Source organism: Ruditapes philippinarum, unplaced genomic scaffold, assembly GCF_026571515.1.
Source record: "Ruditapes philippinarum isolate M1 unplaced genomic scaffold, ASM2657151v2 ctg1266_1_1_1_1, whole genome shotgun sequence".
NCBI classification, from domain to species: Eukaryota; Metazoa; Mollusca; class Bivalvia; order Venerida; family Veneridae; genus Ruditapes; species Ruditapes philippinarum.
In genome coordinates this window covers 50,354-67,031 of record NW_026851704.1, presented here as the reverse complement: position 1 = coordinate 67,031, position 16,678 = coordinate 50,354, and the positions used below count along the sequence as shown (strand labels likewise).

The 16,678-nt window shown below is 32.3% G+C and overlaps 2 protein-coding genes across 2 annotated transcripts; both read right to left on the bottom strand.

Annotated features, from left to right (window-relative positions):
- Positions 1-488: 488 nt before the first annotated feature.
- Positions 489-4,435, bottom strand: LOC132737644 (uncharacterized). The gene is made up of 2 exons (XM_060724980.1): positions 3,213-4,435; positions 489-983 (listed from the first exon to the last, which is right to left on the bottom strand). Exons 1-2 carry the CDS (start codon positions 4,164-4,166, stop codon positions 489-491), a joined length of 1,449 nt encoding a protein of 482 aa, XP_060580963.1. The 5' UTR covers positions 4,167-4,435.
- An 844-nt stretch (positions 4,436-5,279) lies between these two features.
- On the bottom strand, positions 5,280-12,369 carry LOC132737693 (17-beta-hydroxysteroid dehydrogenase type 6-like). The gene is made up of 5 exons (XM_060725030.1): positions 11,998-12,369; positions 11,399-11,657; positions 10,811-10,974; positions 6,508-6,613; positions 5,280-5,678 (listed from the first exon to the last, which is right to left on the bottom strand). Exons 1-5 carry the CDS (start codon positions 12,320-12,322, stop codon positions 5,585-5,587), a joined length of 948 nt encoding a protein of 315 aa, XP_060581013.1. The 5' UTR covers positions 12,323-12,369; the 3' UTR covers positions 5,280-5,584.
- Between the last annotated feature and the right edge of the window lie 4,309 nt (positions 12,370-16,678).

Here is a 16,678-nt window from a genome sequence, read left to right as displayed (position 1 = left end):
AGTAGAACATAAAGCACAAAAACAAGCACTGCCAGAACTGGTTCCCGTGCCTGAAATAACACCCCGAGCTCACCGATACCAAGCATTATCGTTAACATTTTTACCATCGTTTTACCAATGTTGTCAAAATCGTCGTCGTTCGAGTCTGCACCCTGCATTACCATGAACATTGCAATGGAAAACGCTACAAGAAATATTATCATAACAACTGCAAACTTTAACATATCCAGTATAACCCTATGAATAAGAAGAGTGTAGAAACTAAATACCTTGCATGTTCGAAGAAAGAGTAACACAAGATACCAGCCATTTATTATGGCAAATATCAGACAGTAGTTTTCGTACGATGATATTTTATTTTTCCAGCACTTAAAGCAAGTACACAGTCAAAAATCAGAAAAAGTGAAAAAATAACATTGTATACCATAAACATAAATTTCGAGTATGATATTTACGAAGCTGATATTTTCTTTAAGCCTTTTCCTTAATTATGCCGATGTTTTTGTACGGAACCTTTTGATATAGTGGATGCGGGACTCAATTGAAATAAATATTAGGGCAAAAAACGCACCAAGAAATGAAACAGTTGTAACATAAACGTCCTGTGTCACACGATATTGATATGAATACTGAATTTCGCCATTACTTCCCAAAGATTTCCGGATTTGTGACCTCCTAACAGCGGCATAAGATAGAATGCCCATAAAAATAAAATACATTAAGAACCAGATCCTAAAGGGCCAACTATAATACTTCCATTTTTCTTTGATCACATCTTTCACTGGCGTTATGTTTGTGAATCGGGAAGCCTTGTCCGTTCTATGATGAAGAACATATTCTAAGACGGATTCATGATGCTCGGTCTTTATGTTCTCGAGATGTGTTCCTTTGACTCCGTCGTTCAGTGCAAGCGTTTCTATTTCAGTGATGTCGTATTTTTGATAATGGAAGAGACTGTCGTTTGTATGCTTAGGAATGTAGATCTGAAAAAAAGTTTAAGTTTAGGAACATTAAAAATGAGAAACATAGTCATAGTTCGTTTATGAAACATAAAGAAATATTGTTATTGTTTAATTCTTCAAGGACACTGTTTAAATCCCGTTTATATTGACATAATCTCAATTTATTCCTGCATGAGGCAAACAAAACATACAGATCTGGACAATAGTACAACACGCATGTACGTACTGAAACTTAAAGTGTGAATACTTGTCAACAACTATAATACTGCATATAAACAGATTGTACTATAACTCTGAAACATATGGAAAAGTTGGTAGTTACTGTTTTCTATTATATAACTGAATTACTATTATAAAGCGATATTAAACCAAATACAACAACATGTATTAAGATACATGTAAACGAGGGATGATCCAGAATAACCGGAACTGAGCCATAAATTAAATAATTTTAATGCAAAAATAATTTAAAAAAAAACAAAATAATTCGCATACGGCGCAGTCTGAACTTTGTTACAATATCATAAGCCGTGACGTTAAACATTCTAAAATGTTTTCAAAATATTTGCCGCTGTACGAAATATAAGGTCAATACCTTATAACCCATTAGGTGAATAATTATAATCCGTTATAGCCATAAAGACTGCTTTTGTTAGACAATTCCGGATGTATTCACCGAAAGTGTGCTAGCAACACAATCCTATGTCTTCTGAATTATTGTTAGATTTGGTTGTTGGGGAAATCGAAAAATAATACGCATCTGAAGTTGAGGCATAAAATATGTTTCATTTCTTAACATCATTTTATTAAATGAAAGAACAACGTGCATGATCAAATTGATGCTGAAAAAACAACAGGTGCACGCATGTATGTAAATGTACGAATATAAATAAAATAAAAAAAAGAAATCCTGAATGCAACTTATATGCTGTAATTTTGTCTGTAAACATTGAAGAAGAAATACATATTGTTCAAACCAAATAAAACGTTGTAGTTTTCGTTTACCGTAGCGAAGTATTCCTTGATCACAAAGCAAAATTAATCCATCGACTTGGATTTATCAAAGTTCAAACATTGTAAGAATACTTTTTGGATAGTATTACATAAATTGAATACTTAAAATAAATCTTAGATATATGCATTTTATCAGTTAGAATTTTATAACGTCATTTAGATATCTGACAACACATTGTCGTTTTCAAGACTCACTGCAACGTCATGGGCATTCTTCTATACCATAAAGTACTCGTATTATCTTTAAGTCCATCTTTCTAAAAACTCGTCTTTACCGCTCGACAAATATTTATAACTCATAAAATACACATGGATGGTTTCTTTTATCATATTTGATGTTTCTGAAGGATACTATTCAAACTATTAACAAAAACGTTAATTGGGTTTAACACCAAGCTCCCGCAATTTTAGACAAGATCCTATTTTCTATCAAGCACTTTTAAATAATGTAATATAAAACTTTAACACACAGCGCGTTCTTTGAGCTATGTCGCTGTGGCGTTCCCAGGTTTATTTTAGGTGGTCTGAGACGGCACTGGGTGCCATTAAATCAATAATATTTTAATAATTAAATAGATGAAACATTAAATTTTAGGGAGGTACAAATTTAATGAAGACAACATGTAAATCATCAATGTTATAAATAAATTCCGTCTAATTTCGGATAATCCCGAAAGCTAAAAGTTAAACATAACTTTGATCTTAATATCTATCTCAGGTTTGTTTAATTGCTCCAAAAAAGATTATAATCAAGTGAGCACACAACCCCTGACTCAAACCACCAACTGTTTGGAAACCTTGCGAAAATTCTACTTCTATGCCACTAAAAACTAAAACTCCCTGCGTATTGTAAATAAATAGTTGGTCTTCCCATTTGATTTAGAATAAACGTGGTTTGTTTGTTTGTGTCAACATCATCGACATGTGTTTTCCTGAACATTGATTTTCGAATTAACCTCAGATCATTAGCAAATAATTTCTCTAGCGATATGACATAGCATTTGTGTATTTGTATTTTATCGCTTAATTTGTCATTCCCGGGCAACCAAGTTTTTAGCAAATTAACGTGCAAGCGGCACTGTTTTTTGTACTTTAACGGAATTCAGTGAACTACTTTTTTTGTATAAAATGAGACGAACTTAAGGTTCGCCGACTATATCCAAATGAATAGCAACATTTATCAAATAATTCAGCATTATCTAAGAATAAAAGTAATGTTAATTTTGCCTTGATTACCTCATGTTGCAAAACTACTTCAAATATTTCAAACTGTTGCCTCTTGGCTGCCAGTTGCAATGGTGTAAGCTCCTCTTTGTTCTTCGTCATCAACATAATTTTAATCTGGTTTCTATAGTCTTCTTGGCGTACTGCTGAATAGCTCATCTTATTTTTCTTAGATTTTTCTTTTTCGAATTTACAATCTATGATATATCTGAGCATCTCAAGTATTGCTTCTAACTTATTTGGTTGAACATGAGCATATTTTATCATAGAATGAATAAGGGTATCGCCCTTCTCATTGACAAGATGTAATTTCTGCTCAAATTTTTTCAGAATGATATTGAATATCCTTTTGTTGCATATCAGAGAAGCAATACCTAGAGGTGTTCCCGCCATCATCACGGTGTCTTGAAATATCTCTCCCTCGGCACACTCGATATCTATCTTTTCTGTTTTGGACATTGCCTTTATTTTCTTTATTTTCATTGACATTGTCTTAAGAATTTCTATGTCTTCCAGTGCAATAGCAAGATTGACTGGACTTGCTCCTTTGATATTATCATGACTTTTCTTAATTTGAAACGGACAGTACTTTATTATGATGTTGATTATTTTATCAAGCGTTTTCTTTCTCGAATTATTTTTGGTTTTTATTGACATCGCACGTAGTAACACAGAATCCCCATTTATAGGAATATTTTCCGATATATCGACACCAGCAACCTTTGCTATTTGTGGAGTGATTTTCGCTTCTTTAGCCCATTTATCACTGTTGAGAAGAGTCAATTTAGGGACTGACTCCATTCCAGTAGGATTCTGTTCAATACTTCTGAAATACTCATCAAAATGAGATTCAATACCTTTAAGATAATCATCACTTAAATATTTCTTACGAGCAATCCTTTCTAAATGCGCATAAAGTAACAAAAGGTCAGAATCAGAAGAATCAATTCTTTCTTTTGTATTCATTTTGTAAAGTACAAAATTATGTATCAAGTGTTTATATCCAGTCAAAAATTAGAAAGATTCCTTTCCTTTTTATTATTAAAAGTAACTTTGATATTGTTTACTAGTATTTTTAAGATATCTTTAGCACAGAGTACAATTATTTACCAAATCGAATTTTACTTCCCTTGCGATTTAAATACACTACGCTTCAGTCTTGCTAAAGTTAAACCAAAAACCATTTTCTGCTGTACATTTCTATTCGCTTAAAATTGCCTAACCGTCAATCATATTAAGTCCGCCTCTTAACAATAAGTCCAATGATATTGTTTGCAGACGCATTGAAATATTGATAAAATTACCGGTAATGGAGCCATAAAGGAACACGCGTTAAATTTTGAAAAGTGAAATATTGTAAAGAACCAATAGCTACTGGTTCTGGTAGAGCATTTGTTATTTGGCAAATTATGATGAAGAGATCTATCTATCTATCTATCTATCTATCTATCTATCTATCTATCTATCTATCTATCTATCTATCTATCTATCTATCTATCTATCTATCTATCTATCTATCTATCTATCTATCTATCTATCTATCTATCTATCTATCTATCTATCTATCTATCTATCTATCTATCTATCTATCTATCTATCTATCTATCTATCTATCTATCTATCTATCTATCTATCTATCTATCTATCTATCTATCTATCTATCTATCTATCTATCTATCTATCTATCTATCTATCTATCTATCTATCTATCTATCTATCTATCTATCTATCTATCTATCTATCTATCTATCTATCTATCTATCTATCTATCTATCTATCTATCTATCTATCTATCTATCTATCTATCTATCTATCTATCTATCTATCTATCTATCTATCTATCTATCTATCTATCTATCTATCTATCTATCTATCTATCTATCTATCTATCTATCTATCTATCTATCTATCTATCTATCTATCTATCTATCTATCTATCTATCTATCTATCTATCTATCTATCTATCTATCTATCTATCTATCTATCTATCAATCTATCTATCTATCTATCTATCTATCTAGCTTTATACACTTTAAATGATAAAATTTTGACGGTATAATAAGGTCTTAACATGACAAAAAAGAAGAATGTATTTGTATTTAATTGATTTATATTCTGAAGCGTATGACAATGTTGGAGAGTTGCATTAGAGGAATAAAATTTCTCATTGAGTCATTGAATGAACTCCGGCTAGCTAAACATAATGTTAAAATGATTCACGTTGTATCTAAATTAAAAAAAACGTACTAGAATCACAGATCGTGAGTTTGACTACAATGTCAGCATTGTAAATGATATGTTTAGAGTCGCAAATCCTTTTATAAAGAAAATTATGCGTTTGTGTTATTCTTGGATATTTGTCGGCGGTATCAACTGTGGTTGTTTATATCATCTTCTTTAATACCCAGTCACTGATAAATTCAGGTAAAATTGACAAAGGAAGGAATATATAGTTGGCATCAAACCCGACAGAATACCTGTAAAATAAATAAACATTTGACTGGTAAACATTTAAAGTATAAAAGTAATCAATATTTGGTGAAATTAGCTCTTATTTAAACTAGTCAAACATCGTTAAAATGCACCGGCTTTGCAACTGTAACAAAACATCGTTTCAACAGTTGAATGTTTAACCTGATAACTATTCACTTCAATGTGAGATGGTTTACTGGAGATGAATGTTAGACTGATTATATTAACTAAATGGTGCCGACGTTTAGATCCATTGATAAACATATATACATATTATCTCACGTTATCTATATAGCTTATTTTAGTTCAAATACAAATGTAGAAATGTATCATTTGAATATTCTTATGACATATTTCTTGAACATAAACATGCTGTTAGAGTCATAGGTGTTACACTATTAAGATTTATAAAATGAATAAAATTTAGTATTATTCTCTTTCTTGATCAATTAATTATCTGCTGTCATATTTGGTCATCTCAGACTTAACATCACAATCCAATTGTTTGGGTATCACTTATGGTACTAAATACTATCAACATATTAAGTATTTATGGTATTACATGTCTTCTGTTATGAATCAAGTCACTTCAAGCTATTCAATGTTTTCTTGTGTATTGTTTTAATCAAAATAGACATGCAGACCATGGTGTGTATAAATAAAGGGGCTAAATCCCCAGATTACAAAATACTTCTAGAATACGAACTGTGGATGTATCCCTCTAAGAAACAAAGACACAGTATCATGTAATTCTGTAAAGAATGGCTAAACAATGTCTTATGGTCTTTTATCTTTGATATATATAATCCATTAAATGCTTAAACAATGATGTACCTTTTCCTTGGAAACCTTGATGTTATTGCATTTATGTATGCGTCTACAACCTCATGCACATTTGAAGATGCCACTTTCTTTACTAATCTTTCAAATCCATCGCCCACTGTGAAATGCAAATTGAATCGAAATGTACTGGAACTATCTACGTTTTTAATTGCTGTTTATATTTTTAGAACTACTTATATAAAAAAAACGAAAAAAAGATATATATAGCATGAGTTATATAAAATAGGGTATTTGAAAGGTATACATTTTCAAATATTAACAACACGTGTTCAAAAACTGCTTTTACCTACAAAACATGAATACATGTATACAACATCATAAAATTATATTAATCAAACTTCTGGGGTTAATCCGATGTTAACAGGAAATTAACAGGCCTTCTATGAATCTTTTCTTTTCTAACTGAAATATTAACAATCTCTGCGGTGTTTAACGACTAATTTATACTGGTTCGGAGTTCTGATGCGGAGTACACTATCCATGTTTGATATTGTTACTCTGTTATCAGACTTGGTTGTATAGTGTTAACACCCCTACTAAACAGCGGCTCTCACATTTTGGAGATATGTTTAAATGAGAGCCCTCAACACTTCTGTTGTAGACCCATCGATCAAATTTTAAAACCCAGTTTCTAAAAATATCCGTTGTTTTTAAAAAATCGATGAACGCTATGCCAAGTAGAAAATTTTTCTCATCTTTGTAGATGCAATTTAGATGCGAAGTTCCACAAAATGACTTTATTAGAATGTTTATCAAATAACAACTTGTGTGTTGTCTTTCACAAGCAGATACATCAATAAAAGAATACACTTACATGACCAAGTTTCAAAAACAAAAATCAAATAATTCCGATCAAAGACACTAGTTATGCACATCTAACATACTATACCAAAATACTGAAGTTTTTACTTGCAAGTTATCCAATCAGTGATGAAATAGTTTTTCACATTTAATCTTTTATAGATATATAGGCGTAGTAGATACTGAACACCCTATCTCATTCAATTTTGAGATTTTCTTTACGTCTATCCATTAATATAAATCAGATAATTCCATTATGTCTACGCCATTATATGTTTATGTCGGCTTCGTCACATTTGCGATGGCTCTTTTACATTGCCAGTAGCCACAGCATCGTAATAAAAGGACAAATTTCGAAACCGGCCTCGTAAGTTAATGCGAGATGATTTTTAGTATCAAATGAAAGTACATATGAGAGGAACGGAAAATATCGATACAATATTTATCATGGTGCCTTTGTTTGTTTAGGTTTACTGGAGTTGAGGTCGCAAGACGTCATCATCGTCTTCTATAACCCCCCCATGGTTTTGTACCCAGTTCTGATCCGGTATGGTGGTATACTGTGTTTCTCCCATGAATTTGTCCAACCTGTTTTTAAAGCTATTAAGTGAAGGAGCATTCACAACCACTTCTGGTAAATTGTTCCAGTCCGAGATAACCCGTAGAGAAAAGAAATGCTTTCTAATCTCAGTTCTACATGATTTCACTTTCAGTTTATACCCATGACCTCTTGTATTTGCATTGTTATTTAATTCAAAAAACACTTCATAGTTAATATCCTCCTTATGATGTAACAATTTAAAAACTTCAATCATGTCACCTCTAAATCGACGATATGCTAGTGACGGCAATTTCAGTGTTTTAAGTCGTTGTTCATATGACAGATTTCTTAGTTGACCAACTAGTTTTGTTGCACGTCTTTGTACTGATTCAATTGCATTGATGTCTTTCTTAAAACGAGGATTCCAAATAATGTTTCCATATTCTAGATGAGGCCTAACTAGGGTTTTAAATAATTTCCCGAAAGATTTCACTGTGAAATGCAGAAATGTTCTTCTCATTAGTCCTGTAATTTTATTTCCTTTATTGATGCAATCATTTATTTGCTGTCTAAATTTCATATTCACATCAAAAGTAACTCCAAGGTCTTTTACAGATTCACTGTTTGAAATTTCATTTCTGGTGTTGTTTACTTTAAGATGGTAGGTATTATTGACATTATGATTTCCGTAGTGTGATGTAGTGCACTTGTTTGCATTAAACTTAAGTAACCACTTTTCACTCCATATACTTAATTTGTCATTGTCAGATTGAATTTTCTCTATATCTGCATCATCATTCGCTAAATTGTACAGTTTTGTATCATCAGCAAATAAACGCAATGTTCCTTCAATGGCATCTTCTATGTCGTTAATGTAAATCAAAAATAGTGTAGGTCCTAAGACACTTCCCTGTGGAATACCACTGGTGACTTCAGTCCATTGAGATTTTTCACTACCAATTACAACCCTTTGTCTTCTATCCCGGAGAAAAGCATCAATCCATTTTAATAATTTACCATTAATTCCATAACTTTCAAGTTTCTTCAATAATCTAACATATGGAACAGTGTCAAACGCCTTTTGAAAATCATAATAAATACAATCAAAATTTTGACTATCGTCTATCCATTCCGTCCATTTTTCCATAACTTCCAGTAATTGTATAGCACAAGATCTCAGTGTTCTGAATCCATATTGTGAATTTGAAAATAGATTGTTTTCAGTCATATGTTTCACTAATTGATCCCTTACCACCTTTTCCATAAGCTTACAGGGGACACAAGTCAAACTTACTGGTCGATAGTTTCCTGCCTGGTTTCTCTCCCCTTTCTTAAACAACGCTTTCACATTTGCCGTTTTCCAGTCAATCGGTGTTTCTTCTTCTTCAAAAGATTGATGAAATAAAAGAGTCAATGGTAAACATATTGCATTCTTAACTTCTTTCAGGACTCTAGGGTGTAAGAAATCAGGTCCACATGATTTAGTTACGTTAAGATTTTCAAGTAATTTCATGGTAATTTGCTCATTGAACTGTACTTCCAAGATACTTTTACCAGAACTTCTATCATTTATATATGGAATATTGTTCAAATCTTCAATAGTAAATACAGACTTGAAAAACCTATTTAGTTCTTCAGTTTTTTCCAAGTCATTTTCCGTAATCGAACCATCGTCTCTCTTTAAGTCTGCTATTCCATTTTGGACTTTTTTGCGAGAATTCACATATTTGTAAAATGCTTTCTGATTTGTATCCTCTGCAATTTTTGTTTCAAAGTTATTTCTGGCTTTACGACATTCACGGGTAGCTATATTACGTTGACGACAAAAATATTGAAAATGAACATGTTCATTTGTTTGTCTATATTTGTTCCATGCCCTATGTTTCTTTTTCACCGCTTTAAGAGCTTCTCTAGTCATCCAAATTGGTTTATAACCCCTATTTGATGATTTGATTTTCTTAACAGGAATATGTTTTTTCATTGATTCTGTTATTTTATCTTTGAAAAATATCCAATTTTCATTCACTTCTTTACCTTGAAATTCACTTATCCAATCAACATTACTCAAGTCAGTTTTCATTTCATCATAGTTTCCTCGATCATAAGTAAATGACTCTTTCATGTATGCCTCATTGCTGGAATTACAGTCAATACCAAAGGTAATCACTATATGGTCACTTTTACCCAGGGGACTGAAGTGTTCAATATTGTTCACTAAAAGTTCTTCTGATGAGAAAACAAGATCTAAAGTACTTGGTCTTTGGCCGTTTCTGTATCTTGTATAAAATTCTATGTTTTGATGAAGATAACTATCACGTACAGCTTCTATAAATTCATGACTTACATGATTTTCAGGCGCACTTGAAATCCAATGCTTCCAGTCTATATCACGATAGTTGAAATCACCCATAACAACTACTCTCGATTGTGTTCTTTTCTTTTTTATTCGAAGGAGCGTATGTAAACAAGAACAGCCAGATTCTATCAGCATGTTTATCCCTGTTATTTTCATATTACATTTTGTGTAGTTACACAATCACGGGTAAAATGTTGAATATAAGAGATTTGCCGTCACGACAATTCAATATTTCAATGAGCATTTGATTGACATTCCATAAAATATATCAAAACGTTTAAAAACTGCTCAATGGTTTCCTAATATGAATAAATAGTTGATTGCAACAACCATTCTTATAAGTAAGAACCAGTGTTAGCTGACTTGTGCTGCTTTAATTCAATGTGGCTTACTGCCGTAGTCCGAGGGATAAAGTTTCACCACCATCATTACCAGGCTAGATGTTATTTCAGTAATAAATATTAACGAAACATTTAAAATAAAACATGATGCACACTTGAAACAAAAATATCCAAACAAACAAACAAGCAAGGAATGTATCATTCGGTCAACTACAGAAACATCTACATACGAGTACTTTGATAAAAGTGATATACTTAGTGTAACTAAATTGACAGGTAGTGTCTCTTTAATGTCCTTCGGTAAATTTGTTATCTTGGTTTCCACTTTTCGTTCAAATAATTCTCTATCTAATATAGCTGTTCTATAAAATCCCGGTTCTATAATGTGTACGCTTACTTCTGATCCATACATCTCTCGTCTGAAATGTAAATTATTGTACCTTTCCTTGTCTTATATTTGCAAGTTAACTAAATATTCTTCTATTACAAAAATATTAAAATCATATATGCATACCAACATAAACAAAACTGTAAAAACAAATCCATCGAAATGCCTTTTACATACCCTTTTATATATAAGCAATACTAAATATAATCGCTATCGGCCCATAATCGATACTAAATAAAGGTTTAAGATGAAATATTAAAACGATTTAAAATGTAAAGAGACTGTCCCACTCTTTACAAAGATTAAACATTCAATCCGAAAGACAGTTTTAGATTGTTATGAATACAGGAAAAAGATTGAAATATGGGATTCAGTTTTATATTTGTAGAAATTACATTAATATAAAGTTAAGTGTTTAAATAAATTCTATTCTACACGTGAATAAAGTCACAAACCTAAGGACATCTGAGAAAGCCTCCACGCCATATTTAGAAATACAGTATGATGCGTTGGAAAAGGCAATTCTCCCCATGATGCTGGATGTGTTAATGATTCTGCCTTTTCCTTTTTGAACAAGCGGCATAAATGTCTTGGTTACCATGATGACACCGTAAAGATTTACTGACATTGTTTTTTCATAGTCTTCTCTAGTTTGCCATGATGTTGGGCCAATACTGCCAATAATCCCAGCGTTATTTACGACTGCCCACAAACCTATTTCACAATCGCAATATATATCAGTTACTAGATATCTTATTTAAATGCACATACCAACTGGTGTCCTAATGCAAGGTATAAAAAATAGACATAATGATAATTTAACTTGTGCTTTTTTGAACATTTAAGCAAATTCATTTCAAATTGATTACCAATTTATGTAAAATATAAGAACACCTTGAAGTAACATGAAAACTTTTTTGAATTATTCATGTTTTGAGTTACATCTTGTCTGCAGGTGTTTGAAACACCAATATCATTGTATAATTATTTAATAAACAATACTTGGCGCTTGATTCATTACTCTGATTAAAGTAAGATTAAAGTAAGATTGTACCTTGGTCTGGCTTAAGCTTCTTTTTGACGAGGCCTGCTACTGCATTTATATTGTCATCGTTCGATACATCTAGTTGAACAGCGGTTACTTTTTCTGAACACTCGCTTCTTAGATTCTCAACTCCGGCCTTGGTTAGACATCCAGCAAACACATTGAAACCTAACAAGTCCAGTCTTTTGGTTAACAAATAGCCAAACCCTGAATCGCAACCTGTGACGAGTACATACCGGCCCTTATAATTGCTGATTTTGATTTTATTTAAAACACTCATAAAAAGTTTAAGTGCAAGTAAAGTTAAAACTATTGATACTAAACTCCACAACATATTGCTTTTTTACAAAAAATAAAATCTGACCTACATTAGCGAGATAAAGTCTTTATCTATAATAACCTGACAAGTCTAAATTTTAAACTTTTAAACACAGGTATATATGTGTAATGTTAAACATCTGTATGTGTGTACACATTATAGAAAGATAGAGTTAAAGATCCAGAGTGTCGTAAAAACTTTACTGATAACAGTTCTAAATGTTTATGTTAAAGGCACATTATGCCTCAGAAATGAATAAATATTTAATTCTTCAGAAAGGCCAAACAAGAGTTTTAAAACGTTTAAATAATTTGACTACCATACAAAATATTAAGTCACTATAAATACAACATGTCTCTCGTCTTTCTGGGTCCGAATCTCGCCAAGGATTTCAAATTCTTTCAGGTGAGGAAGCTATCAAACTAGTGTATGGAACGTCGTTGGTTCCACTCACGTACCCTCTTGTACCTGAAATTATACATGAAGGGGCGCCTGAGGTCTTCCTTCACCTGTAGACCTTGAAAACTTTATTGTGACCTTGACAGTGTTGATGCGACATACACCCCAACCAAAAAGGAAAGAATTTGATATTCAGCCATTATAGTTTTATTACTCTTGGCCCACAAGCGGAGCTATTTGTGTATATTATCTGTTTTGTCCATGGAGCCGAATTTTATCAATTAATCCCTTCGATTTACAGCTAAAAATAAATTCTTAATAAACAATTCCTTCCGATTTATATTATGTAAAGTCATATATTGGTTTCCGCTTCGGTGATTCGCAGCATGTCACATAAATGAATGGAAACAGGAACAAAGTTCGTGCCTCAACCGCTGGGTAGGCAGTATAAAAGATAAAACAAAACGGTAATTTATTTCTTACATGTGTATCTTCTACAGTAAATTACTTATTATTTTGTACTACACAGTATGTATGTATTTTATTGCTGTACATGAATTCGAAAGCTTTAAAAAGATGACATGGCTTAACATTGTGAAAGTTTGAAATTCTATATATAGAAGTAGTTTTAGTCTAAACGAAACAATCATTCGTGACGCGCTATGGTAATAAATAACGAACAAGAGAATATTGCAAAAAATAAAATGCAAACATATTCAACAATAAATTGCACTCTTTGTTATTATTTTGAATTTTGTTTTTCGTAGGTTCTTTCCGGTAAATTACAAGCTCCTTGATTTTTGACGGCCCTTATTGCACATCTGACATTTTTACCGTGAATATTTAAATCCACCCTGACTTAACGATTTTTGCTGTAACAAGTTGATACTATTTTGATTGAAGGCACTCGGTTTTATTGTGGTTTGAGTGGAATGTTGAATTGCCAAATTGTGATATTTTAACAACAGAAACTTCCGTCTGCAGTTTTGATATGAGGTGTTAAGTTTTTATTGATAGGAATGTAATGGCACTGGTAAATCAGGCGAGGATGTTGAAGCAATTCAACACAATAGTAGATCGATCTCTCAATAAAACAATTAACTATGGCCCTCTATTTATCACCAATGTCAAATAACTTTTATATCTTTGACTCGCACGAACATGATGTAAGTGACTTTCCTCATACTTTCTAAAATTCAGGTAACAGTCTTCCATTATATTGATATCTTTCACCATACAGCGTGTATAACAAAACAAATTCTGAATTTGGTCTTTTTAAAATTCATCCCAAATGTGTGTTCTACTATCAGTATTAATCTGCGACATGAAATTTAACTAATGTATCTTAAGTCCCAGTTATAAATAGAAACCATTTTCTTTTTATCCGACATGAAAAACTTACGTGTAATATACTTCTATAAGTCTTTTGTTACTATTTTTAAAAACAGACTTTGTTCATTTTGACTACTGTTTTGTACGTCTAAAGAAAAACCATTTAATATTTTAATCTCTAGCAAGCCTACCAAAGTTCATGATCAACAATGTCTTTCGTCCGCCCATTTATCTATAGTATACAATTCTAGTCAGTAGCGTAGCCGGGCATACGCCAGTACGCCGTAGGCGTACTAAACGAAAATGAATTTTAAAAAATCAAAAAGTCTTAAATGTTGAAAACAGTAGTCCAAATCAGTACCCTAACCCGTGTTAGGCATCGCCGTGAGTTTTGACGGAGAAAAAAGGATTTGCTGACAAAAAATATTTTGTTATTAAGCGATTTAAATAGTGTATCGGTATGTTTTGTTGCAAGTGTAGAACAGCTAACTAGTACCTAGGTAGATCTAGTACTATTTTAGGTAAGACAGTGTCATGCGTATTGACTTGTTTGTATCTTATCGTAGAATCCTATTATATTCCGAATGTTGTTTACATAAGAAGTTATACTAGCGGGAAAAATCAAAATTTAATGGCGTCCCAACGTAAAACGTCCGAAGAACATGAGCCTCCTAATGTTGATATTTTCAACTGCACCATTTTAAACGATGAGCTGAAAGTCACTTTATTAAAGTCAGATAGGCCCAATGTACATAAATATGCATTTAAATCGAGGTAAGTTTATGCGGATCAAGAAATTTAAAGTAGGTAAAATAATGCAATTTATCATTAAATCATATTCAAATGTATTTTTTTCTATCAAATTACATCAAATATTATTCTATTTTATTTTTAACTAGATCTATAATAAAACTGAAATATAAAGTCATTTTTAAACGGTGTCTACTGTCTAGGGCGTACGGACGAAGCTACCTTTACCAGGGAAGTGAGAAAGTGGTTACATGTTGGACAGATGGACCACTTGCGTTGGACCGTCCACAAGCTCCTGATACACTTCTAGGAACATTACCACTGGCTAATGAGCAGCACTATCCCAATGTCCGTCGTTGTTTGTTAGTAATGCTCACTATGCCAGTGTCTACGGCTACAGCTGAACAATCATTCAGCACCATGAAGAGATCTACCATGACTACAGAACGGCTGTCTGGGCTTGGCCTAATGAATATTTACAGAGACATGAAAATTTATTTTGAGTACATAGTTGACAAATTTGCTGCAAGAAAACAACGCCGCCTTGCATTTGTCTTCAGAGAATAACCATTTCTGCATAGATAGCACATACCCGTGCCGATTTTGCGACTCCGTAAAAATGGTATTGCACTGGCATAATTATATTTTGACAAAACATCATATTTTGCGTTACATAAACATAACGATAAGACGCGCTAAATGTTAGTGTTATACTATAGGCGCTTCAATGAAAAATGTTTCTTTATCACTTCAAACGGTCTTTGTTTTTGGTGTGTGATGTAATAGTTATAGTATATGAAACGAGTTAGTTACGAGGGTATAACACTGGCTGGGGCGACATCAAGGGGTGTTTCTGCTAAAAAATGGCGAGGCCGTAAGGCCGAGACAATTTTTTTGCAGAAACATCCCGAGATGTCGCCCCAGCCAGTGATATACCCCCGTAACTAACGAGTTTCATATACTATAACTGTTTTATCGCAATGGCATAATGTTTTCTTTTTTGTATAGAAACAAATAAATAAATTAATCATTAGCTACATTACAGTTATTTATCATAAGGCAGTTTTTCAAGTTGTTTTCGCTGCCGCAAAAAAATATACAAAAGACATCCAATATAAGAGGCAGATTGTATACTGTTACCAAGATTGATTTAAGATTAAAGGGCTTTTTTCATTTCATTAATTATCTTTGTTTATATTTTTCATTGTATTTATATATTTATTTTATTGATTTCATTTTTTTATTATTTTATGGGGTTTTTTTGCTACTGGGAATGGTCGTTACCACTGCCCCATTGGAGCCTCTATGAAAAAACTGTATTGATATATACAAGGTACGAAAAAAACTCGACCGATATATAACAGTCGAGTTTTTTTCCTATATGAATCAATGAAAAAACTGTACTGTTATATATCAATACAGTGTTGAAATGCTCATTGAAGTGTACTGAGTATAATGGGTTAGAAAGAACAAAGGAAAAGCTCACAGCCATGCGATAAAAATAGAATATTAAATGCGTGTAAGTTTATTGCTTAATTTATTGAACGTGTTGAATAAAATAATATTATGCTAGCCAGAGGCTCACATAATATCATTTTATTCAACTCGTTAAATAAATTCAGTATTTAACTTACAATATCCTCTATTTATTAGATAAGAAAGGAATTAAATATGTTGTCAAATGTCTCCAGATTGCGTTATTTTGCATCTATAAATCCAAATTTTCTCGGGGGAAATCCCCAGAACCCCCTTCCATTTACAAAGGGAGGGCGCAACCCCCTCCCTTAACCCGCCAGAGGCTCACATAATATATGATTTTATTCAACTCATTAAATGAATTTAGTATTAAACTTACACTCTTTCAATATCCTGTATTTATTAGATAAGAAG

What these genes read in the sequence shown, in the direction of transcription:
- LOC132737644 (XM_060724980.1), bottom strand. Translation starts at nt 4,166, where the DNA reads ATGAATACAAAAGAAAGAATTGATTCTTCTGATTCTGACCTTTTGTTA. An exon ending in AAGTAGTTTTGCAACATGAG is followed by an intron (nt 984 to 3,212) that starts GTAATCAAGGCA and finishes ACTTTTTTTCAG; the next exon opens with ATCTACATTCCTAAGCATAC.
- LOC132737693 (XM_060725030.1), bottom strand. Translation starts at nt 12,322, where the DNA reads ATGTTGTGGAGTTTAGTATCAATAGTTTTAACTTTACTTGCACTTAAA. An exon ending in GCTTTCTCAGATGTCCTTAG is followed by an intron (nt 10,975 to 11,398) that starts GTTTGTGACTTT and finishes TTTACATTTCAG; the next exon opens with ACGAGAGATGTATGGATCAG. An exon ending in TCAAGGTTTCCAAGGAAAAG is followed by an intron (nt 5,679 to 6,507) that starts GTACATCATTGT and finishes TTTATTTTACAG; the next exon opens with GTATTCTGTCGGGTTTGATG.